General features: G+C 33.5%; 4 protein-coding genes across 5 annotated transcripts in view; 2 read left to right on the top strand and 2 right to left on the bottom strand.

Moving 5' to 3' along the window:
* Positions 1-9,500, top strand: part of LOC149905198 (uncharacterized) — a 65,850-nt gene extending 56,350 nt beyond the window's left edge. The window contains exons 13-14 of the mRNA XM_090106287.1: positions 474-564; positions 9,268-9,500. Of these exons, the coding sequence (XP_089962413.1) occupies positions 474-564; positions 9,268-9,394 (218 nt within the window). The 3' untranslated portion in view covers positions 9,395-9,500. The remainder of the gene's footprint in view (positions 1-473; positions 565-9,267) is intronic.
* Positions 9,501-11,270: 1,770 nt separating this feature from the next.
* Positions 11,271-14,228, bottom strand: LOC149905197 (facilitated trehalose transporter Tret1-like). Its single transcript, XM_090106502.1, has 7 exons — positions 14,162-14,228; positions 13,701-13,930; positions 13,226-13,549; positions 12,863-12,995; positions 12,423-12,643; positions 11,823-12,017; positions 11,271-11,498 (listed from the first exon to the last, which is right to left on the bottom strand). The coding sequence occupies exons 1-7, from the start codon at positions 14,226-14,228 to the stop codon at positions 11,271-11,273; spliced, it is 1,398 nt and encodes a 465-aa protein (XP_089962628.1).
* Positions 14,229-15,019: 791 nt separating this feature from the next.
* On the bottom strand, positions 15,020-17,388 carry PCID2 (PCI domain-containing protein 2). Its single transcript, XM_090106602.1, has 3 exons — positions 16,956-17,388; positions 16,278-16,446; positions 15,020-15,946 (listed from the first exon to the last, which is right to left on the bottom strand). Exons 1-3 carry the CDS (start codon positions 17,163-17,165, stop codon positions 15,138-15,140), a joined length of 1,188 nt encoding a protein of 395 aa, XP_089962728.1. The 5' UTR covers positions 17,166-17,388; the 3' UTR covers positions 15,020-15,137.
* A 1,582-nt stretch (positions 17,389-18,970) lies between these two features.
* On the top strand, positions 18,971-25,086 carry LOC149905195 (uncharacterized). 2 transcript variants are annotated; one of them, XM_090106601.1, is made up of 8 exons: positions 18,971-19,125; positions 19,199-19,330; positions 19,724-19,901; positions 20,207-20,307; positions 23,379-23,440; positions 23,826-24,415; positions 24,758-24,820; positions 24,983-25,086. In XM_090106601.1, the coding sequence occupies exons 1-8, from the start codon at positions 19,045-19,047 to the stop codon at positions 25,066-25,068; spliced, it is 1,293 nt and encodes a 430-aa protein (XP_089962727.1). In that variant the 5' UTR covers positions 18,971-19,044; the 3' UTR covers positions 25,069-25,086. The 2 variants fall into 2 exon arrangements, with proteins under 2 accessions (XP_089962727.1, XP_089962726.1); XM_090106600.1 differs by having other exon boundaries at positions 23,826-24,422; positions 24,756-24,820.
* The last annotated feature ends 1,796 nt before the right edge of the window (positions 25,087-26,882 follow it).

Raw genomic sequence — 26,882 nt, 5'->3', positions numbered from 1 at the left:
AAAAATAGAACACGCTTCTATTCACTTTACTACACAGCCTACTAAACACTCGCACTAAACAGTCGCTGTCCACACGTAGTACTACTCATCACCTGCACTCGCACTAATCAAAGTGTGAACCAGCCATTACATGGAACGCTTCAGAGCGAGGTAACGCCGCATGAGTCATGTTTTTTCGTGCGTGCAGCCGACGCTATCGAATTATGAGACGTTGTCACGTCAAAGATAGTTGGAATAGTGGTATGGATTTCACGTTGAAAATTGTTTTGGTTTGATTGAAGCGGCAAATGTGCTGGTATTCGCTTCAGGTTGTGTACATCTTAGTGGTTCTTCAACGCGGTGGTTCTGCTTAATTTTTTATTCCTACTTCATGCGCTTCCTGTTCATTTATAAATTATAGGACGAGTATTGTCCATTTTATTTGTAACATATTAAAAATATGCATGTAATATTTATTCCTATTATCTTATCAGACATCATGGTCGCGGCTTTGACGGACACTCTGGGTGAACACCCAGAACTATTGCAACAAAGGGAAAGTTTTGGCGGCAATTCTGCTAATCGGTTTGTAGCATTTTATTACATACCTACTCAGAAAACAACACTTTTTTATATTTATTACCTACTAGCTTACGCCTACTGCTTTTTCCATTCTGTGGGATTTTCGGGATAAAACTTATCTACCTATGTCCTTTCTCAAGTCCCGAAGTATCACAATGCGAAATTTTATCCAAATCGATTTATCTACTGAGTTACTCTGTCTGTCTAGACAGAGTAACTTTCGCATTTATAATATTAAGATGATTCAAAACAATCAAATTCAAGTTCTTAATAAATAAAAGAGCTTGTGTGCCGAGAACACGTGTCGGAAGTGAAATTTCTTTGGCAAGATTTAAAGATACCAAAATCGTCGCCTTACTGCATGATGTGGCGGTATTGCCATGACGCAACCTCAAAATTTTAGTCTCCACGCGCCTAAAGAATTTTCACTTCGAAATACAGTTTCTTAATTTGTAGATGTTAATATAATATCAATCTGGATTCTGGACTGACTGGTTGGCTGGTAGTGATCCTGCCTTTAAAGCCTGAGGTCGTGGGTTCAATTCCCACTGTCCGATTGAATTGTCATTTCTAGTCGTAATTAAAGTATCATACAAGCAAGACGTATTTTTCTATATAAAATCATCATTCAGTATATCGCAATCTAAATTGAACCCTAGTGACCGTACATATGGCCTATAACGAGCCGGATAGTTTTGCGATAACGAGAACAATAGTGCATCGGGCCGGCGAGCAATCCTATACAGAAAAAGTTGTTTACGAGTTACAAGTTTGCGACGCTTTGTTACAATTGATGTCAAGACAAAAGAAGTTATAATTAATTATTGAAAATCAAGATTTTGAAGTGAATTGTTGCATTTATAAGAAGATAATATTTAAGAATTTAATAAAACATAATGGCTACTACTATTACTTCCGAACAAGAAAGTTATATTAACATGTTAGAAGATTTAGCATCGAAGTTACAAAAGACACAAATTAATTTTAAAAAATCACCTAAAGTCAGATTAACGGAGGGCTATATTAAAGCACGTTTGGAGTGTATGGAAGACTATTGGAAGTTATTTAATGAAGCACATTTGCAATTATCGAAACGTACGACGAGAGATCAGCGCGGCGTGATTCCTTATTTTTTAAATGAAGAATACTATAAATACGAAGATGTGTATATCAACTTTAAAGCGGACATGATAGATTTATTGGGTGCGAATAAAAACGTGATGCAACAAGGTGAAATGGGTGTTTCAATGGTCGAACCGTGTATTTCGGGGGTGAAACTTCCTCACATCGAGTTACCTACTTTCTCAGGAAGATACGATGAATTTTTATCATATCAAGATTTGTTCACTACACTTGTGCATAATAATTCGTCATTATCAAAGGTACAGAAGTTACATTATCTTAAGTTGAGTGTTACCGGTGAAGCCGCATCTTTATTGAAACATATTAATGTAACCGAAAATAATTATGAACAAGCTTGGGACACTTTAAAGAAACGTTACGGTAATAAAAGGATTATTTTAAACTCCATATTTAAAAGATTTTTTGGAATACGTAAGGTAAATACACAAACATCCATACAAATTAAATTCATTTTGGACACAACTAATGAATGTTTAAATAGTCTACAAAATATGCAAATTTGTACCGATACATGGGGTCCAATTTTAATTTATATTATACTACAAAAATTAGACCAGGAGACACACAAATCATGGGAAGAATATATTTATCAACAAGAATCGGAAGAGTTGCCTAGTTGGAAAGATTTAAATAAATTCCTTGAGTTAAAGTATCGCACCTTGGAAATGATAACATCGAACAATCAACAAACGATAAATAAAGATAGATCGTTAACACAAAAATCATTCCATGCCGCTAAGAATATTAAGAATTCACATTTAATAAGTAACAATCAGCCGATGTGTATCTTTTGTCAACAAAATCATTATATTTATCACTGCAACGAATTTTCTAAACATACTATTGAAGACAGACATCAATTTGCACTCAAGAATAAGTTATGCTTTAATTGTTTAGTTCCCAATCACACCGTTTCACATTGTAAACAACAAACGTCTTGCAGAATTTGTAGAAGAAGACATCATTCCCTATTACACCTAGACAAGAAGCAAGGGATTGATTACACAAACACAACGACTCCAACAAGCGCAACAACATCAGAAGCACAAGTCACAGCGCATTACTCAAGCGAAGCACAATCTAGTAGAAGGGTTCTACTTGCTACGGCGATAGTCTACATACAAGGCAAAGCAGGTGAACTTCACCGTTTTCGTGCACTTGTAGACCAGGGATCAGAAGCGTCTTTCATCACGTCAAGAGTTGTCGATTTACTAAACCTAAAGAAGAAAAGAGTACATGGTACAGTTTCGGGTATAGGTGAAGAAAAACAAGATTTGAAGTATAAGGTTCAATTGTCATTACACACTAAGTCGTCGCCTATCGAAATAGAAGCTTATGTGATGAAAACAATATCATCGATTCTGCCTGCCAAGAAGATTTCACTGCAGATGGAAATAGAAACTATCGATTTAGCTGACCCTACTTACGGAACGCCTGGCAGCATTGACCTTTTACTAGGTGTAGAAGTTTTTACAAAAATTATTGAAGACGGCATCATACGCCTACACAACGGTTTAGTAGCCCAAAAGACTAGTCTGGGTTGGATCTTGTCTGGCCAGACTACACATGCTGACCGTAACAATACGAAAACACTAAGAAGTATGTTCATCAGAGAAGACAATGACTTACTTAAATCTTTTTGGGAAATAGACACGTTCTTATACAACAAGAAGAAGATATTTACAAAAGAAGAAGAAGAATGTGAAGATATATATACAAAAACAACCCAAAGAGATCACGAAGGAAGATATATAGTACAACTACCTTTAAAGCAAAGTTTAGAAGAAACAATTGAACGAATAGGAAATACTAAGGATACTGCAATAAAGAGGTTCAAACAATTAGAAAGAAAATTTGCTAAAGACAAATCACTAAAAGAAGAATACGCTAAAGTTATAAAAGAATATATTAATATGGGTCACATGAAGAAGTTAGAAGATGATGATGATGACAAGAACACTATATACTTACCTCATCATGCTGTCATTCGACAAGACAAAGAGACTACAAAGGTCCGTGTAGTCTTCGATGCTTCAGCGAAGGGCTCCAACGGTCTATCACTGAATGATTTAATGCGAGTAGGTCCTGTTCTACAAAGAGACCTCCGCAGTCTTATTACTTTATGGAGAATTAATAAGATTTGCTTCATTGGAGACATAACAAAGATGTACAGAATGGTTAAGATGTCTGAAGACCACTCAAAATTACAATGCATTGTTTGGAGAGACAATCCAGACGCGGTATTAAGAAGTTATAAACTTTTAACAGTTACGTTCGGAACGGCCGCAGCACCATTCCTCGCCGTCAGAACACTGAAACAATTAGCAAATGATGAAAGTGTAGAATATCCTGAAGCTGCTAATGCGATTCAAACATCATTTTACGTTGATGATCTAATGGGAGGTCATGAAGATGTAGAAAAGGCAAAGAAGCTCTGTGAAGAAATAAAGATTGTATTAAAAAGAGGAGGATTTAACATGCAAAAGTGGTCCAGTAATGCTGAAGAAGTCATACAATACATTAAAGAAGATGATAATACAATTAGAGAAAATTTAGAAATCAAACTAGATAAAATAATAAAAATATTAGGCTTAACATGGGATAGAAGAAGTGATACATTTAAAATAACTATAGACTTACCTGAATTAATACTACCTGTGACAAAAAGGTCTATTCTTTCCGATGTTGCACGTTTGTTTGACCCTTTTGGGTGGTTATCTCCTGTAGTAATAGTGGCAAAGGTCATGATACAAAAACTTTGGCTTTGTAACAAGGGATGGGATGATGAGTTACCCTGCGACATAATAGAAGAATGGAAATGCTATAGAGATGACTTACTTGAATTACAATCGCTTGAAGTCCCACGATGGTTTCACACAGCTCCAAGAAGTAAAGTGGTGGAGATACATGGTTTCGCAGACGCTTCAACGAAATCATACGCAGCTGTCGTTTACCTTAGAGTCGTCGATGAAAGAGATGATGTCTATGTTACCATGATAGCATCTCGCACAAGAGTTGCTCCGTTGAAACAGCTTACCGTACCTAGACTTGAGTTATGTGCAGCAGCCCTTTTGGCAGAAGTCATTGAAGAAACATCAAATCTACTTAAACTGACGAACACGCAGATATACGCTTATACTGATTCAATGGTAGTTTTATCGTGGCTGCAATCTCACCCAAGTAAGTGGAAGACTTTTGTCGCTAATCGAGTGGCTGATGTTTTGAGAGTTGTGGACTGCTGCAGATGGAATCACATACGATCCGCTGAGAACCCAGCAGATATCGCGTCAAGAGGAATTAAAGCTTGCGAATTGAAGAGTGCGAATCTTTGGTGGAATGGACCAGAATGGCTGAAAGATAAAAGTAACACTATCACAACAAAAACGGATATTCCAGAAACAGATTTAGAATTGAAGAGTTTATACAACACAAAAGAAGAAGATTTTGAAGTACCAATTTGGGAAAAATTTTCGAGTTTATCGCGAATGAAAAGAGTTTTGTCATATTGTAGAAGATTTTTGAGACCTAAGGAAGAATGTCAGAAAGAAAGATACATACAAGTAGAAGAAATGGAAGAAGTATTAAGGATGTGTATTAAATATTATCAAGGACTTGTTTATAAAAAGGATTTGGAAGATATAGAGAAGGAAGGAAGAGTAAAACCCAGAAGTACACTAGTCAAACTTTCGCCATTTTTAGATAAAAATGGGATCATTAAAGTTGGCGGAAGATTACAGAAAGCAAATATAGAGGAATCTACAAAACATCCCATAATCATACCACAGAAGGTGCATTTAGCTAAATTAATAATACAAGATGCTCATGTTAGAACATTACACGGTGGTATACAGTTGATGATGTCATTTATACGTACCAGATTTTGGATTGTTAACCTTAAGGCTGCTGTAAGGCAATGCATTCGAACTTGCAAAACTTGCATAATTGATAAAGCGAAGATTAAAACTCAGAAAATGGGAGAACTTCCTGCTATGAGAGTCAATCAAAATAGAGCCTTTTTGAACTCAGGTGTCGACTACGCAGGCCCTATTTATTTGAAAACAGCAAGAGGGCGAGGTCACCATTGCACGAAGGGCTACATCTGTTTGTTTGTTTGTATGTCGACAAGAGCAATACACCTTGAAGCTGTTACAGATTTAACTACACAAGCATTCATTGCAGCATTTCGTAGATTCGTAGCTAGAAGGGGTCACTGTGAAAATTTATGGAGCGATAACGGCACCAATTTTGTTGGTGCCGCTAAAGAGCTTAGAGAATTATTTCATAAAGGACAGGCTAACATTACAAGTGAAGTAGCAGCTATGTTGGCAAATGATGGAACTACATGGCATTTTATTCCACCGAGGATGCCAAATTATGGCGGTTTATGGGAAGCTGGTGTACAATCTACCAAGAGACACTTGATAAGAGTAAACAAAGACGCAAAACTAACATATGAAGAAATGTCTACACTATTGGCCCAAGTAGAAGCGTGTCTTAATTCTCGCCCACTTTGTCAACTAGACGAGACTATCGACACACTAACACCACTCACACCTGGACATTTTCTTATTGGCGAACCATTGATTGGTGTTCCTGATGTTCATTATAAGCAGGCTGATGCTGGCCTACTCACAAGATGGCGATGTATACAAAAGATGACTCAGGATTTTTGGCACCGCTGGAAATCTGAGTATTTAAACACATTACAACAACGAAGTAAATGGCACGCCAACATTCAGTCACCAAATATTGGAGATGTCGTTGTAATTAAGGAAGAGGATTTACCACCTACTAAATGGTTATTAGGTTGCGTGAAAGAAGTCCATCCTGGCTCAGATGGTTTAGTACGAATAGTTACAGTAAGATGTAAGGGCAGTAAAGAGTTAAAAAGACCATTATCAAAGTTAGTTTTACTTCCAAATAAAATTGATTAAAAGGAATGAGTTATGTATTTACAAGCTAAATTAATATGTATTGATTCTTATTGTAACTAAATTATTTTATATAAAAAGCATAGAAGAAGATAAGAAATTGTAAACACATTAATTTTGAAGTTATTTCTTTGTATTACTTTACAAAAGGATTGAAGTACTGAGAATTGTTTAAGTTTTACTTGTTTGAAGATCTAATGTATGAAGTAAGAATGTTTATTTACCTAAGGTTAATGTAAGATTTTGCATAATATTTTGTTACTTTCTTCAATGTGATAGATTGTAAAAAACTTAATGTATTCCTGCCAAAACATAACATAATGTTATATAGATACAATCAAGTTATTAAGTAGTTAATGATTTATAGTTTTACAGTTATACAGTCCACTGTACTCAATCATAATTGTTAAGTTGAAGTTTTGTTATTTAAATGCTATCGTTTATTTTTGTTAATGAATTTAAGTTGAAAACAATATGTTTTGGTGGGCGGTATGTCCGATTGAATTGTCATTTCTAGTCGTAATTAAAGTATCATACAAGCAAGACGTATTTTTCTTTATAAAATCATCATTCAGTATATCGCAATCTAAATTGAACCCTAGTGACCGTACACCCACCCAGGGCAAATATTTGTGTGATGAACATAGATGTTTGCTCTGGTTGTTAATTATCTATAAGTATTTATTAAAATTATATTTATATACCTATGTTTATCATTCTGGTTTCCATAACACACTTAGAAAACTTAGTATGGGATCAGATCGTGCCGTGTGTAAAAATTGTTCTGAAATATTTTATTACTAGATTTCTGCCCGCGGCTTCGCCCGCGTTTTAGGTTTAAAGACTTTATTACTCATAAAAACAATAGTTCACTTAAAATGAGTTACATGCTATCTTATATATAAGTTAAGTTATCTCTAGTTTAAGGTAATACTCATACATTACAAATTTTACATATTTTTATACTTTATACAAAACAAGTTTAAGTTGTATTGTATTCTACTTTTCTATTCTAAATTACAGTGTATATGATTTTTAAGTAATTTTTTGAATACATTAAGACTCTTACAATTTTTTAATTTTTTTGGTAGTCTATTGAACATCTGTGCTCCTTCAAAGAGTATAGTTTTTTTCCCATAGTTAGTTCGAGTCGAGATAGGTTGCAAATCATTTTGATTTCTCAAGTTATATTTTGTTGATTTTTTATCTATTTGTAAATTTGATTTTGTTGTATTTGTTGTTATTTTCTTGATAAGGATACATGTAGAATATGCGTAAATTTGTGAGAGTGTAAATAATTTTGTTTTTGAGTATAGTGTTTTTGTAGAAGTAAGGTAATGATAGTTAAAAAGAGTTTTTATAATTTTGTTCTGAGTTCTTTGTAGTGAAATTAAATTTGTTTTGGAGGCTGATCCCCATATCTCAATTAAATAATCTAGATGAGGCTTTACTAAAGAATTATAGATCATTAAACGTTCTTTTTTTGGAATACACTGTGTTACTCTATGGAGTGATCTTAGTAGTGATGTTAGTTTACTTTTGATATGGTTAATATGTACCGTCCAAGTGAGTTTATCATCTAACCACAGCCCTAGGTATTTTTCACAGTTTGAGTATTGGATGATTTCCTTATCTATAGTAAGAATTGGGGTAGTGTTTGGCAGGGGTTTATTCTTTGCAGCAAATATCATGAATGAAGTTTTTTTAGTGTTGATTGTGAGAAGATTGTATTTAAGCCATGTAGAAAGTAAGTCTAAATCTTGTTGAGCTAACGATGTAATGTTATTTAGGGATTTATCGAAGTAGAAGAGACACGTGTCGTCTGCATATAGTGTCAAGTATCCTTTAAGGCCAATTTTATCGATGTCATTTATGTAAATCAAAAAAAGTAAGGGGCTCAAAATCGAGCCTTGAGGACAGCCATATGTTAAGTTTTGAACTGAGCTTGTGTACTTATCAATTTTGACGACTTGTCTTCTGTTATCTAAAAATGATGTAAACATTTTGTGGGCATTTCCAGTCACCCCTAGGTTTTCTAACTTTTTAAGTAGCTTTTCGTGGCTGACAGTGTCAAAAGCTTTTTTTAAATCAATGAAAATGCCTAATCCGAAATTCTTTTGGTCTATTTGAGTTTTAATTTTTGTTATTAAATCTACGGTGGCAGTAAGAGTACTAGATTTTGGACGAAAGCCGTACTGTTGATCGATTAATATATTTTTTTCGGTTAAGTATTGATAGAGTCGATTATGCAGTATTTTTTCAAATATTTTTGAAATAACGGGTAGAACTGACACCGGCCTGTAGTTACTTGGGTCAGTTCTACTTCCAGATTTGAAAATTGGACTGACTCTAGCCACTTTTAGAGAATCTGGAAATACACCAAAGGTCAAACATTTATTAATACAATGAGTTAAGTTTTCAAAGGAAAACCCGCATAGTTCCCGTTCCCGTTGGATTTCCGGGATAAAACCTATCCTATGTGTTAATCCAAGTTACCCTCTATATGTGTGCTAAATTTCATTGTAATCGGTTCATTAGTTTTTACGTGAAAGAGTAACAAACATCCATACATCCATACTTACAAACTTTCGCCTTTATAATAGTATATTAAGATTTATAAATATTTCCCCAGGATCATGAAACAATTCCTGGACGCAAGCGCCTCAGAGCCGGGCATGAGCCGCGCCATCTTGTCCGCCTACAAACACGACCTGCTCAAACGACCACCGCTACAGAAACTCGCTTTCGAACAAAATTAATTATTTCAAACATTGTTTTCGTTTCATTTATTTATGACGTGTTTTTACTATATTTTAGTATCAATTTAAAACCAGTTAAGTTTACAATTTTTAAGCTCAACCTGACCAAGTTAGCAAGCAATTATGCTTTCGGCGATGTCAAGAAATATGTAAACTATAAAAAAATAATTAAGTCCCTTCTTGTCTAAGAGATCTCAATAATAAAGAAAAGTAAAAATACACCTACATTTAAATTGTCTTTGCTTTTTAATGTAGCCTGTGTTTGAAAATAAGTATTTATAGCCAAATATTTATTAGTTCTAAAGAAGGATAATGTTTAATTGCTATTAGCATTAACTAGTATAATATATACAATTTTTTATCTATGGTAGCCAAATAACTAGGTTTAACTTTCACGAGTAGGTACCTATTAAAAAGTACCTACCTTAGAAAATTAAAAAAAATCGCTTTTCATTTCTGTTAGAAAATAGTCTCTATTACTTGATAGTGTTTCCTCAGCTTGCGATTTACACTTAATACCATTAGAAATATAATAGAACATTTAATATTTAGTAATTTCATATGCCTTTAAAATATCAGTAATGAGAAATAACATTATGTACGATAAATAATATTTTAATATACTATGAACAATTTATATACATATTTACATAATATATCAAACTAATACTTCCAGTAAAAAATAAATATTTTTGTTTATAATTCGCGCTTGTTTGGGTGCGGATCCATCGAGATAATATCTAAAGGCATATATTAAATTGTTCCCTATAATTCAACTGTAAACATAAGAATAGGGGAAACTTGGTTTTTGGTTCGACTACTGTAATTAGTAGGTAATTATCTCGCTTTGGCATGCTTTGGTCGTAGTAATGAGCCAAGTGTTGTATATGTATAAAATCTTAAATAAGCAATGAGCTCAGTTTAAACTTCTACGTCTAGTTGGATAAAACTTGCCTATTAAATCGCTAATGATACCGCACCCATAATCTAGGAAAACAAATGACAAATTTAATTCGATCTCATAAAATTAACATATCCAAGACCATAACGAACAAACAACATATATATTTTTGAATATATCCTCATTGTATACCTATAGATACTAATTATTGTTGAAAGTCAGAATATTATTTACACATTCCTTAGCTATAACTATGTGTCATTATTGGAATAAAAGACATAATATTAAGACTTGAATAGTGTACGGAAATTGGAATATTAATGAGACGCTGCATTAATGATCTGCAAAATTTAATATATTTGTAATATTCTTTGAAATATATTATGAATTTAATAAAAAAGTTTATGTCAGACGTGTTTTATTTCAACTTCACATACCTACTTTCAAAAATGTATAGAATAACTAGCAGTCCGCCCCGGCTTCGCCCGTGGTATATATGAAAAATAGATGTTGGCCGATTCTCAGACTTACCCGATATGTACAGAAAATTTCATGAGAATCGGTCCACCCGTTTCGGAGGAGTATGCAGACTAACATTGTGACACGAGAATTTTATATATAAGAGATTAATTATTATATTTATAAGAGACAGACATTGCCCAGTATCTGAATCTTTGTCTCTAAATTTATTTGTTGAGTAGGTACCCATTACGAGTTTTTCCTCTAACTATCCTCCAATATCTATCTATCCTCTAATAATTATTAATTAATTAATAGTAAAATAAAAAATAGAGATTACTAATAAATTTTTATTAATTTACTTGATACAACATGCACAGAAAATATACTTATCGTAATATCATTTTAACTCTAGAAAAATATTTTTTAGTCTGTATGATATTTTACATAATCAATATTTTCTCCCCTTTATTTCGCAATGCAATATGTTACGAAACAATCGACATAGGTATATATTTAAGACGTCTTCCCCTGCAATAACAACTTTTTGATTTCTTCCACATTTCGTCCCTTAGTTTCTGGGAGAAGTAGAGAAGATACAAGGCCAATAAAATTCATGAAACCAAAGAGAATGAACGTGAATGGAAGCCCGATGGTATCGACTAAATGTCCATACGCTAGTAGTTGTGTGGAGACCACCACCCAAGAATAAGCGATGAGAAGACCTATTACTTTTGCCCGAATCTGTAAATATTAATTGCAATCTAGATTTTCCTTCTATTTTCTTCCTTATCTAAAGGTTATTTCTAAAATAGCACCAAAAAAACGAAATAATTATTAGATATACATTTAGCGGTCTGCTCCGGCTTCGCCCGCTGTACATATGTATACCTATAGCCTAATTAGTAAGTACTCTCAGGGAAAGTAGGTACATATTATGAAACAGATCGAACGATCCTTGATGGAATAGATTCCTGAGATTAGCACGTTTAGACAAACAAACAAACTCTTCAGCTTTATATTTTTACATAAAACTTGTAGTACAGATTACAGAAGTGTAGAATTTACCTGAAAGCTGAACATCTCAGTGGCGATTATGGAGGGTAGTGGTCGGATCCCGCCAGAATACATAACGACAACAACTATCATCAATAGAAATGGCAGGAAGTTTGGAATGCAATAGCCGCAGAGATGAATCTTTAGACCAATGCCCAAGATGATAAAAGCTATCATCGTAACTGTGAAAGAAGTAGCTAGTAGATTCTGTAAGATGTTAATTAAATTACTTCTTACCGTTAAAGATTGATATAATGTTCAATACTAATATACCATTATTTATTTAATACCAATTATACCGCGTATATAGCTTTGCCTGCTACGAATAAAAAACACGTAAGCTACGTAAGCTCTACAAATGTAACTTTATAATTTGAGTACCTAGCGTTTGTTTGTTTGCTATACTTGTCCAATATAATATAGTACCTACATCAATATAATTTAATTAACAATGTTTAAATAGTAGAGCGTTTGTATTGGTAGAGTCACGGATAATATAATTCTGGTAGAGATAAGAAAAAGGAATAGATTCCCACAAGCTTTCAGGCGCACTGGAACTTTATTGATGAGCTTGTATTTTAGAACAGGACCATACAATAGCTTTATTCTTACCCGTCTGCCCCATTTTTCAGCGACACATATAAAGCAAAGCGAAGCGACAATCATACACGAGGGAAAGCTTATTGTTTGATATTCGGCACGTATGATATTAAAATGTCCCTCCTTTAATATAGACTCGGCGAACACTAATATTGTGAACGCTCCGTTCCACGCGTGTATCGTGAATACAACAAGACATATTAAAAAGCCCCGACGCCATGCTTTATCGCGCACTGAAAAATTATTGAAATGTTAGCTAAAAGGTAAGAAGTTGGGAGATAAAAAGCATATCGTTTCAGTAGGTACTGAGTATTACTATTAAAAGTAGATATCTAATAATTAAGAAATTACGCAAGTCACTATTGAATTACTTATGAAAGTTAAGCTTATTACCTATTATCTATTTACAAACTTTATCGCAAAAGATACTTATGATAATAAAAGTGACCTACGTATAACTTTAAAACTAATATTTGGCAAAAGCTTATGTTCATCTTCTATTCGTTTCATAAATTCAACGTCCGCTTTTACTATTGGATGGTCTTTAGTTAGACCTCTAAGAAAGGCAATGGTTTCAAGAGCGTGCTGAAATTAAAATGCAATTTGTTCATTTCGATATTAACTATTTTTACAGATCAATAATCTAGGTATGCCAGTGGGCAGTGGCGCAAACAAAATTGTTTACCTAATAACCATTATTCTATTATGAACATTTAAAAACAAATAATATTGGTATGGATTAAAATTTGGCTCTCAGGAAGTTAAATAAATAGGCGACCAATATACCTATTTAAAAAAATAATGAAAAAACTTACGTCTAATTTGTCATGTTTAACGAGATAATCCGGTGATTCGGGAATAGTTAGAAATAAAACTGCGCATATACAAGGCAACAATAGGAAGATCCACAACATTCGATAGTAATCACACGTAGCTTCTATGATAAACATTAACAAAAAACCTGAATTTTGCAAAAGCGTCGGCAATGAACCTAGTGTGGCTATTATATCATTCTGACTAATTTCCCTTAAGTATATTGTGATCACTATAAAGGTTCCACTAGCTGTGATCCCGGCTAAACATCGGGCAATAGCAAGAACTATTAGGTTCGGGAAAGCGAGTCGCATAATTATGGAAATCTGAAACAATAGCTGTTATAAACAGATGTTTGATGTTGTAGTGATCAATTTATTCAGAACATTTCCAACTAATCTACACTCACAAAATAAGTTTGTAACAGTTACTACCTATACAAATTAAGCTAGGTAGATTTAGTAATTTCGAACTTACTATTTGCGGAAACGGGGTAGCGAAAATGACCCATTTCCTACCGTAATTGTCGGCGGCATGTGAAAATGCAGGCACCATAAAAGCCGCTACAAATGAAACTAAACTCGCCAAAAACGATATAGCAGCATTGGATACTGGAGCTCCGAGAGGTGATCTTTCGGATTGTAGTTCATGCGTCACGGGCGATATCCATCCAGCTTCCATACCATATATTAAATAGTTTAGGCTTACTAAAATTTGTGCGATGAACATTATTTAGATAATAAAATTCTTTTGTTGTAAGTCTATTGAATTAGCTACTTAAATAAAGTACGGTATATCATTCAGATAGAAAGCATGGTTACAGCTCAAAAAAGTAAAACGATAGGCTTCCAACGTTCCTAAATAAACCTCGAATGAGCTACTCATATACATAATAATTATATAATAATGCTTCGATTTCATTTAAGACTGATAATTACCTAATGATGCAAAGGTCCACTGCCAGTGAGTTGTGCCTTTAGCAAGTTCTGGCGGAGGAGGTATCATTTTATTAGGTAGGTACCTTTTATCCTGTTTGAATTTCGACTACCATATATTAATACGACACATATTTGTTGTTTACCGTATGTACTGTAACAATATTTAAATATGCTGATAGTTGAAATTGCAATATCCTTTAAATTGTTTGTAATGACCAATTATGACAAGATTATAATTATTATGACAGATTAATTTCTGATTCCTCTATGGTGTGAATCATCGAGACAAACGGAGACAAACGTGGTATACGAAAGAGTTATATCTGCTGACCTTTGACATAGTACCTATTGGAATTGGGCCTGGGCTCGTTTATTTGTTTGAACGCCCTAATCTCAGGACCTACTACCTACTGGACGAATTTAAAAACTTCTTTCACTGTTGGTTGTACGTAAACGTAGTACCCGAATGGCTAAATATGAATCAAGAGCGAAGCCGGGGCGAACCGCTAGTGTAGGTACTATACAATGCAGCGAGAAGTATTGACATCAAACCCGGGTACGAAATACGAAAAATAGTTGAATAGAACTGTGTTGACTTACATAATTAATCTTCTTTCTTATATATAAAAATAAATCGCAAAATGTGTTGGTAAGCGCATAACTCGAGAACGGCTGAACCGATTTCGATAATTCTTTTTTTATTATATTCCTTGAAGTACGAGGATGGTTTTTATGTAGAGAAAACGTAAATATGTACCACGGGCGAAGCCGGGGCGGACCGCTAGTTAAGTAATAAAAACTAACAGTATGTAGTTACATTATTTAATATTTTACAGTTTTCAGGTGCAAATACCAATAATCTTCTGGTAAAATTCTATAACCGATCAGGTACCCACTTATGATTTTTTGGTGGTTTTCAGTGTAAATAATAGACAATAAAAATATAGAATGTATAAAATTTATTTACATTATACACTTAATATAAACTTGATAATGGTGGGAACGCATTTTGTTTGCTTACAACAACCTTCTTATGTTGATACGAAATGTAACCTTTTATTTTTCCATCATAGATTAGATTAGCGACGATACATTGAGTTTCTTCGGAATCCACATCCTCTTGGCCCATAATCTGAAGTGCGGCTTGAAAACTCGCAATATCAATTTGGTGCGTATTTTCAGCCAAATAAACTTTCCGGAACAAATTCCTGTATGCAGTTATTTTTAGCTTTTCCACAATCAAGTAAATTCCCGCTTTAATGAAGAACATTTCATGCTCTTCCATGACCTGGTCAATACCACGTAAATCACCATTCTTCACGGCTGACACCAAGTCCCAGAATTGAAGCAGATCATATTTTTGTAGCAAATCTTTAGCTGGCATAAAACCCAATAACATTTTAACTGGTACAAGATAAGTTAAGATGAGTCTTTTATTCTTAATGCTTTGGTAATGGCATCTTTGAAATGCAAATGATAAATATTCATCTGCCGATCTGTAGTCTGAGTCGAACATGGCTTTACGTCCTACAAAATACCTATATGTAATCTGTTGAGCTAAAGGAAAAAGGTCCTTGAATGGTGAGGAGTCTATAGCTCTTATAAGAGGTTTACACAAATGCAATTTGTTTATTCGAAAATAAACTTTAAGTAACTGGTTCACAAGGTTCAACATTCCTAATCTCTTTGTATCTTCATCTGATGTTCTATTATCAGCTGCACATACTCGGAAACATGCCAGCAAACTTTCTGCAGCCTTTTCTAGAATCTTGCCATTGCTTTGAGCTGAAAATAAATAATTCATAGTATGAGCTTTTATTACATTTTTCATTCATTCATCATCAACTTTAAACAGACAATTGAAATATCAATTAAAACTCTCAAACTGCTGAACGAAACTGATGTTATTTGGTCAATGTTTAAACATTTCAAGCAAAGAAATTTCATTATTTTTACTCATAAATTTCCTTATAAATACTAGTATTCCAAAATCTAATAGTGTAATATATCACACTACTTTTTCACATGATAACTTATAAGCTGTGCAAGTTAACATTAAAATTTTTTGTGTCAGAGTTATTTAAATTCAAAAATACAGATAATAAATTGTACTTACGATCACGCATCTCTGCTTTTTGTGCAACTAGCCTTAGATCCAAACAGACTGTGTACATGAGTGGTAAGGTCCAATTCTCCTCTTTCTGGGCATGTAACAGCTTGACCACAGCAGCAACACATTGACTCTGGTGGCTATATGCTGCCATATAATCATGTTGGAAGAGTGCCTAGAATAGACAAGATTTTTGAAGTAAAACTTCTTTATCGGGGTTGGACAAAAATTTAGTGTAACATTTTTGTGTTACGCCGTACGTGTGACATTTTTGCGTTACGCCGTACGCGTGACATTTTTGCGTTACGCCGTACGCGTGACATTTTTGCGTTACGCCATACTCGTGACATTATTAAGGTCATAAAGAAGTTTCACTTCTTACGTGTGTACTCTAGTACACGCATACATTTTTTGTTCATTTCCATATTACAAAGGACTTATTATTATAGTTAGTTCATATTATATAGAGTCCATGGTTAATATAAAAAGCATTTCGTATTATTAGCTCACTCTTGGGAGCGGGTTCTGCATGTTAACACAAAAAAAATTACATCAGAATGAAAAATGAATTAATTTCCCGTGTCATCTTGCAAATTAATTATAATAAATTGATTAAGATCTTGACAGTTTTATTGATATACTGAATAGCACTCTAGTATTGCATTATATGTATATTTTTATTACCTGAACACACAACAGGTGGCAGATAATTATTTCGTCGAGAGGCGCTACACAATTACCGTCAACAATTGCGGCTACATCACTGGAGCGAAGGTTTCTGTTTGTGATGTGTTCATCCCTCAAAGATAAAAGGCGAGCTAAATTAATTCCGTTAGCTGTCCTAAACATACGCTCAACGTATTGTATGTACTGATTTAAAGTGCCGGTTGCCATTTTTAGGTTGGCTACTCAATTCTTGTTATAAATTTCGCGCTGAACTTCCTCCGATATTAATTAGTTTAGTAAGACTTCTATGTCATTGAAATAACAGAATATTTTGCTTATTTTAGGAAATCATTATATCGTTTGAAAATAAACAATACATTTAAAATGTCAAATTTAAAACATGAGCTGTCAATCGTCACTGTCAGTTGCTTTTTTTTCCTTTTTTTGGCAATAAGTTTGAAGTATGAATTACTATTTGCCAGTAGAAGGCTGTGGTAAAAGGTAAGGAATTAATGATCTAAGGTAAGGAAACATTGGGAAACATAATCTGTGATTATCTACTTTCTTTAGGCCGCCTATCCATCTGCAAGAAAACTTCCGCAAGAAATGTCCGATAGTCTGTCTGACAGCAGCTTTCAAGTCTAATTCCGCGTTTCCATTGGTTTCCACCTGCAAGTAGACTTGCAAGTTGCTGTCAGATAGACTGTCGGACATTTCTGGCTAACGGATGAGACTGAAAAAGGTGGCAAATTCTAAAAATAAACGTATGGCAACTTAGGTTATAGTTGCAGATTCTGTGATAAAATTCAAGTTAATCTAAAATTTCGAGACTTACATTGTAATCTTTTTTGTTTGTTTGTTTATGGTATAAAATAACCAATAATATTGATTATTGGAACACAACCGTAGAGCATGTGTGTATAGGCAAATTTTATTCATTTTTGTGATTTTTATGCACTCTTCACGAGAACACAAATCATAAGGCTACTTGCAGTTGGAAACGCGCTTAGATCATTAAGTAATGGATGGAGTACGCCTGTGGAGTACGCTGGCAAATGTTCTAACTAAACTTTCTGCTGATTTTGGTGCGGGGAGGGTAACTCACACTATTGAAACACAATCACACATTCACAAAAATAATTTGTGTCACGAAAGTCGTAAAAATTTACGACCTCTTAAGCGACGAGTTTATAAATTCAACTCTATCCCTAAGTTCAGAAAGATTAAATTTGTATTTCAATCCAAGTTGTCTCGTGGGGAGTGCGGTTCAATATCGCGTTCTAAATTCAACTTTATAACTTAGATCATAAAGATTAAATTTTTATTTCTTTAAAAGATAGTCTCGTAAGGAATGCGGTTCATTATCGCGTTTTAAATTCAACTTTATCTCTTAGTTCATAAAGATTAAATTTGTATATTTTCTTTCCATGATAGTCTCGTGGGGCCGCATCAATGATCGAGTAAACATGACTCGATTATTTGTCTTGATCATATCGCTAAACGATACATCGACGATTATTAGAAATTGCATTTAATTATAAATGTACGTTAAAAAAAATAAAAAAATATACACAAATGAAAGGTTATTCCATCTTTTTTAATATTCGACATGTTTGAATTGCTTCTGCAAGACTTGACAGTGCAATACGGCATTTTTAGCGGAGCACTCGCAGACGTCCTTTCGATGTTTTACGAATACGCAGAGTGTTTGTAATCGATTACGCAAGTAGTTTTTATGAAAGCATAAGATTTTTCGATGAGAATAATCTTATACCTCGGCAAAAGGGGAAACGCCTGCGAGTGTTATCCATTACTTAATGATCTAAGGAAACGCGGAATTAGACTTGCAAGCTGCTGTCAGACAGACTGTCGTACATTTCTTGCGGAAGTTTTCTTGCAGATGGATAGGCGGCCTAATACTGACAACAAAATATTTTAATTCGTTATCTGTTCCGATTCTTTGTCATTAATTGACATTCAGTGTCAACTGTCATCGTCATGTGTTATCTCAGAACAAAGTGTGTTATTTTAGCTGTAGCTGTGAACTGTAGTTTGCGAGGTTAAAAAAAGTTTAATAATAACGATTTCAAATAAAAATTTAAGCAAAATGGAAGAAAATGTTGCTTTAGATTCAAAGAAACAGAAAGACTTCGTGAAGTCTGTTAAAGGAATCAAAAAACTGATTAAGGTAAGAATTGTTTGTATTTTTTGCGGCGTGATATTTGTATTGATTATAACATAATAGCACGTTTTATTTACAGAAACAAAGTAACAAAGAGAAACAAATTACTAAGCCAGAGTCTAAGCCCATTAAAAAAGGGAAGATATCAAAGAGGAAACGTAGTCCCAGAGGGCTCGTGTATTTAGGACATATCCCACATGGATTTTATGAGGTTATAATTTATTTTAATATAAGTAAATAATGCTTTTTAATATTTTTCGTTTCGTTTAGAAGCCGGTGCAGATATCCTTTGTATATAATTATGAATACATAACAGTAGTGTTTGTGGTTAGCGATCACTGAATATGGAACAACTTATGTTAAATAAAAAAAAAGACGTGTGGCACTCGGGGACTGCCGCGGTAAAGCTATTCAATTTCTGGATTCGGTCCCCGCGCTCAAGGCCCGCGATAGAAGCTATGCAATAGCTTAAAATAAAAATAAAATGTAGTTACATAGATATTTAATTAGATGAATAACTGGCATTGTTTAAACTTGGAATTATGCTATAGTACGAGGCCTATCCCTAACTGACCTTTAAATATAATATTTTAATATTCTACAGAATGAAATGACCCAGTACTTCAGACAGTTTGGTATGGTTACCAATGCAAGAGTAATTCGTTCCCCAAGAACTGGCAACTCGAAAGGTTATGCATTCGTAGAATTTAAAGACCCCGCCGTTGCTCAGGTTGTTGCTGAAACAATGAACAATTATTTAATGGGGAAAAGATTAATAAAAGGTAAGATAAGATTAATTTTTACTTATTCGTTAAATTATAGTTTGTATTCACAAACAAAGTAATGTACACACGAATAAGCTGTGTTTCTCAAGAAATAAACAGTTTTCTTTCAAGCAGTTTTGTGTTTCAAATTTGATAATGATAATGTTTTGTATGCCTCTTGATGCATTTATGTTGTTAGCTTGCCACATAAAAATATATTGCTGAATATATTTATAAACAGGGCTCATAATATATTATTTACTTGCTGTTTAATTCATTGAAAATTCTAGTGATAATAATATTTAGTTTTATTTCATTTTCAGCTGCATATATTCCTCCAGAAAAACAAAAGAGATTTGCAAAGAGGAAACACTGGTCTTTCGAAAATAATCCTAGTGTACAAAATAGGAAAAAACACAAAAAGGTAAAATCACATAGTGAATTTAGTAAATGGTTTTTTATTTAAATCAATTACATAACTTATACAATTTTTTGTTGTATTATTCTGGTTATATATGACAATGAATTGCTTATAATTAACGTAACGGCACCAGTCTTGTACAGATTAAGGAAAAAATTGAAGTTTTTTGCAAATTTCTCGTAGGTTTTTTAACTTTATTAGATATTGTTTAGTTATACCTTTAGTTCAATGTTAGTTTAACGTAACCAATGTTAGAAAAAAGAATACAATGCATAAATAATGAAGTTATTTATAAATTAAAAAAACACTTTTTTGCACCAGTGTTGGACAGTGAAAAATCTAATGATGGACACCCCGTTTTGGACAACATCCAGTTATGAACACCCATTTATGGACTGTACCTAATGTCGTTTCTCCAGTTATTTACACTTGGAGAAGACTTGTAGTAGTTATCAATAGAATCTTGAAAATGATGATTGGAATACAATAAATCGGGGATGTATTTATAAAAAATAGTACTTATAACAGTCTTAATTTCCATTTTCTAGGCAAAAATTGGACAAATGCATCGTTAAATACGAGTTATGTCCGTTAAGAAACACCAATATGGTTTTTTTTCTCAATAAGTCAGGGATGAAAAATATAACTAAAAAAAGTACTGCCATTCCATCCATTTTGGGACTTCTTCTTCTTCTTCGTCATATCACTATAGGGGGGTAGATGTTACCCGCGTCACGATGCTCCGCCATATCTCTCTGTTTCCTGGCATTCCGCTACACTCGTGAAGTGAATCGCCAATCTGAATCCGCCAGCAGCCTTAATCTGATCGGTCCATCGATATGGATTCCAAATTGTAGCACGAGGCAAAAAGCTTTTTTTAAACTGTTGTCAAGATGGTGTGGATGAAATTTAAGCGTGTGTGCTATATGGTGGTGGAATTTAGCAGCTGACAACGATCCAAACAGTTCATTAGAGAACTCTCTATGATAGATGCGTTACAATACGCATAAGTATGCGACTTCTCTACGCAGTGATAGAGAATGAAGCCGAGAACGAGTCGCACAGCACATAATGACCCATTGTTCTAAAATATATTCTTCATGTTTAGATAGATACCTAGTTCACTCTAAAAGTTTTGCGTTACTGGCCACCCATAAATGTTTGAATTTCGAATGTTATTTTTTTTTAACATATGAAGTCTCATTAGTAGAAGAAAAAAAAAAACGGGAAGCGCTTGTCAATTGTTTTTTATCCCAAGTTGAAGTTCATTGTCCGTAGCAAAAATGGAACTTACACGAAAAGATTTTAGGGCGATGATTTTTTATGATTTTAAAAGTTCGCTTTCTCCACAAGATTGCACTGCTCGCCTTCAAAATGCTTTTGAGAGGGAAGCACCACATTTGAGCACTGTAAGGCGTTGGTATGTTGAATTTCATCGCGGCCGTGTTTCTCTCTATGATGAAATTCGTGAAGGTCGACCCACAACTGCGATCACGGAGGAAAATTTGGCTACCGTCAGACAACTAATTGAAGAAAATCGCCGTATCACTTATGAGGAGATTCGAGGACATTTGGGGATTGGTATGAGCCAAATTCGGAAAATTTTACAAGAACATTTAAAAGTTAGGAAGCTTTGTTGTCGGTGGATCCCTCACGAACTCACTCCAGAACAAAAACGGCATCGAGTAGATTGGTGTAAGGAAATGCTATTTAAGTACAATCACGGACGTTCTAATGCTGTGTATGACATCGTGACAGGAGATGAAACATGGATATATTGTTATTCTCCAGAAAGAAAGCAGCAATCTTCTGTATGGGTGTTTGAAAGTGACAGCAAACCAACAAAATTGAGGCAGGCGAGAAGCGTCGGCAAACAAATGATTGCGTTTTTTTTCTCCAAGACGGGTCCTGTCTGCACTATCCCACTTGAGCAACAAAAGACCGTTAATGCTGAGTGGTACACCACTATTTGTTTGCCCAATGTCTTTGAAAAAATAAGGGAAAAACGACCTAGATGTCGCATCTTGTTGCACCATGACAATGCTTCGGCGCACACCGCGAAGAAAACAAAGTCATTTTTGGTTTCTGAAAACATAGCGCTCGTGACCCATCCAGCACACAGTCCAGACCTAGCACCGTGCGATTTCTTTGTATTCCCAAAAATTAAAGATTTAATGAGAGGTTCGACATTTACGGGGCCAGAAGAGGCAGTGATTGCTTTCAAACATCATGTAGAAAACATACCATCGGACCAATGGTCCTCATGTTTCCAGAAATGGTTGAACGAATGAAAAAGTGTTTAAAATGTAACGGAGAATACTTTGAAAAGCAGTAAATATAATATTATAAAAATAAATTGTTTTATTTATAAATTACGCAAAACTTTCAGAGTGGCCCACGTATTATGTTGTTGGACCCATTAGTGTAATTTTAACAAAAAATATCAATGTCCATTATAGGAACCAAAGCAAATCCAGTCATGGACAATTGTTGTACAATATTGGAACCCTTTGTTTGAAATGGTCGTGATAGGTATATTATTAATCAGAAAGAAAAGACAATACAGAAAAGCGCATGTAATTAATACCTTTAAAAAAAAGTTTATTTTCGACATATGTCCATAAATGGATATATCCATAGAATTAAATCCAGATATGGACACTGATGTATTTTATTTAAACAACATAACCTATCATGATACTAAATCGTGTAATATTTCGTACACTTAACTACTATAAATAAAAGTAATATCAAATTTTGCTGACATTTATACAAAAATTCTTATAACCAAAATTGTGTCCTCACTTCCTTAAGGATTTTCTTAGTAAAAACGGATTTCTTCGAAACGAGTCGCAGCATCTAAACATAACGTTCTGCCATCTTCAAACATTTTGGCCGAATAAGATGAAATGTCGTATTTTGATAGCTTATGAACCAAACTTTTATTTTAAGTATTGCCAAATGATATAACGTTAATTTTGATCTTAATATTTAAATTTAATATTTATTTTGTCCATTACTGGATGCTTGTCCACGACTGGTGCCGTTACTATAACATTTTTTTTTATTTATAGGAACACAATGCTGAAAAATCAGAAGATAAAGATCTACAAATGGCTAGGAATATGCTTTCAACGTAAGTATGAAAAGTTGTATAAATTGCATACTTAACTAGGTTTCCACACCTGTTCTTAATAGCCAGAGCTAGAGCTAAAAAGAAAATCTTTATTAGGCTATATTATGTTCAAAATGTACAAATTACATACAGTGTTATTAATTACTAGCGGTCCGCCCCGGCTTCGCCCGTGGTACATATTTCGCAATAAAAGGTACCCTATGTTCTTTCTCAGGGTCTAAAGATTATCTGTGCCAAATTTCATCAAAATCGGTCTAGTAGTTTAAGCGTGAAAACCATACATACATACAAACCTTTCCTCTTTATAATATTAGTATAGATTCTTGATTGTTATATTTTTATTAATTAGAATTTTTGAAGGTTTTATAAAAAATGTTTTTTACAGCCTTAACAAAACGAAAAAGAAGTTGAAAGAAATGGGTATAGACTATGATTTCTTTACGCCAGTAGATATTCCAGAAGGTATAGAATTAAAAAAAGATGATCAAAGTCCAAAAAAGGCAAATACTAATGAGAAGAAACCTATTGTTAAGAAAGAAGGTAAAAAAGAAAAGGTTGACAAGAAAAAGGTAAAAGTGGAAGAAACAAAACCTGCAAAGAAGATTATAGAAACAAAAATAGTTGATAAGAAAACTAAAAAGGAAAAACCTAATAAAAGTGAACAGACAATTAAAACTGACGTCAAAGATAAGAAAGAAGTTAAAAAAGGTGACCTAAAGCAAAAGGCAAGCAAGGCAACTAAAAGTGATGATGCTGTGCAAAAACAGAAAAGACAAAGTTTGAAAGATTCTAATGTTAAATTATTGGAAGATTTTATCAACATTCAAGAAGATGATGGTGACAGTGATGGTTCTTTAGAGTTTGATTCTGATGAATTTGAGAAAGCAATGGGTGAAGATGACTCTGCTGGGTCTAGTGATGAAAGTGATGAACCTTTGGACAGTGAGGTTACCTCCGATGAGGAAGAAGAAAAGGAAGAAAAGTAAGTGTTTTATTTTTAATTGATTATATTTATTATAGTCAAGACTTTTCCTGAAAACACTTCTTTTATTTTACTGAACACTATACATTTCAATCAAGCTAAAGTTCTCATTACTTTCAGTGTTAAATATTATATATTTCTAAGTATGTTTCTTCCAAAAAGTGGTTTTAGTTTGATGAAGATATTTTCATAGATAATTATTTACTCAATGTTCGGAACATAATTTCCAAAGTGAAGCCAGAATCCCTAGGGAATCTAGATTTTGACCCACAATAATTTATTTTCTGTTTATTTTGCGTGGTACCTGTATTAATTTATGTTATTTGTTTTCAGGGTACAAAAAATTGTACAAGCTAAACCGAAACCTGTGGTAGCTATTAAGAAAGCAAAAAAACAAAGTAAGTGGTTTATATCATAGTGAATTTAAAATTACCCTAATAAATTTATGGAAAATCATTTTTATCTTTTAAATTATATTATAGAATAACTTTACATAGCAACTCTATTATCTTTATTAGGAAAAATCTGAAAATATGTACTGACCTTATTTTTTTTTTCAGAAAATGTTGTACCACCTAAGAAAGGAAAGTTCGAAAAGCAAACTAACAAGAAAACATTGAATAAAGTGATAAAGAAGAAAAAATAAAATTCTTTAATACTGTAATATTTTGTTTTATTTATTTGTACTTGCCTGCCACTCTCTACTCTGGTATATGCTCTAAGCTGGTTCCATGCAATCATATTATAAGTAGAAAGGTGATTTCAGTTGTCTTGTTTTACCTCAATATAATTTGATCAGATGATTGATAATAATTTAATCATGTTGTCTTACTCTTCTATAATCGTGTATGTGCGGTCCTATGGTGCGGTCACTGTACGGCAGTATTTGAATTTTCGAATGTTGTGTTGGTCACTTATTTACATATTATTTACTGAATGGAGCCATTGCCATGGCCCATGGGTGAAAAATAGATTCTTAAATATTTGAAGCATCTATCAAGTCCAAATTAAACAATTTATAAGCCTGACTACACAGACATACATAGTGTTAAACCCACTACCACAATTCCAACCAGTAATACTAAATACCTTTCAAAGCAGGAAATAATTGTGTTGTCAGATAATATTGGTCAGGGATTTGGCGCTATGCTCAACAACTTAGGGCTTAAAGTTACTAATGTTTGTACGCCTAACAGTTCATTTAAATATATAATCAAATCACTGGATCATTTCAGCTTTAATAAGAATAATATTGTAATTATATTATATGGGGACAGTTTAAATATAAATAATAAGGATATTGATGTAGGATTAAAAAAAATGTTAGATATTAGTAGTAAGACTAAATGTAAATTTATGTTGTGTACCTTGCCATACCTACCTGGTTTGACACAAGAACAAAATAGATTAATTTATAATATGAATTTAAAATTGTATAACCTAACAAATCATCATCGTGATGCATTTATTTACTTTGACATTAACTCATGTATTAAATCTTTTACTTTGACAAAGAATACAGTGTATCTGCCATATAGATATAAGCGTGAACTTGCTATGTTAATAGCATATAATATTAACCAGTCTGGTACATGTTCGGTATCAGACCATCGATCTACTATAATTTTATGTAGTAGTAATTTTATACATCAACCTAGATTAAGTGTAGACAGACAATCTAGCCCTAAGCTAGATTTAAACTAGTATATAAGACAACAGCTAAGCAGTGTTTTTCCATTGTGCATCAAAATATTCAAGGCTTGGCTAGCAAATTGTTAGAAATAGAATTGTTTCTGAATGATAACAATATTAAAATATTTTGTGTAACAGAACATTGGCTTAAACAATGTCAGTCGTTAGTAAATATTGAAAATTACAAATTAAAAAGTATATACTTTAGGACACAGGCTATTCACGGAGGTTCTGTTATTTTTGTACATGATAGTGTAAAATGTAAAGAACGAACTGACATTGTTAGTCTTTCTGTAGAACGGACCATTGAACTGTCCTGTGTGGAGCTGGAGCGTTATATTATTGTTTGCGTTTATAGACCCCCTTCCAGTGACTATAATATGTTTGAGACAGTCATGGAAGAAATATTAAAGCGTCTAAGCAGGAGTAAAAAAAAAGTTATAGTATGTGGTGATTTTAATATTGATTTACTTTTACAAACACAAACGGCTACACGAATTGTTAATTTGTTTCAGTCATTTAATCTATATAAACTTTTTAACGAACCCACACGAATTACACCTACTTCTGCAACTTGTATTGATAATATATACTGTGACTGCATCTGTTTAGAGAAAAATATTCTCAATACATTGACTTCGGATCACTGTGGCCAGAAAGTAGTTTTTGAATGGGATTGCATACCTACATTTAAAAGGATTAATGTTAGGCCTATAACTAAAAAAGGCATTAATAAATTTAGGAATAATATTAATAAAAACCTGCCCG

The sequence above is a fragment of the Colias eurytheme genome, chromosome 10 (genome assembly GCF_061535395.1).
Source record: "Colias eurytheme isolate Ceu_HAF_F1 chromosome 10, ilColEury1 Martin Lab GWU primary, whole genome shotgun sequence".
In the NCBI taxonomy this organism is placed as follows: Eukaryota; Metazoa; Arthropoda; class Insecta; order Lepidoptera; family Pieridae; genus Colias; species Colias eurytheme.
This window is presented reverse-complemented; position numbering and strand designations above follow the sequence as displayed.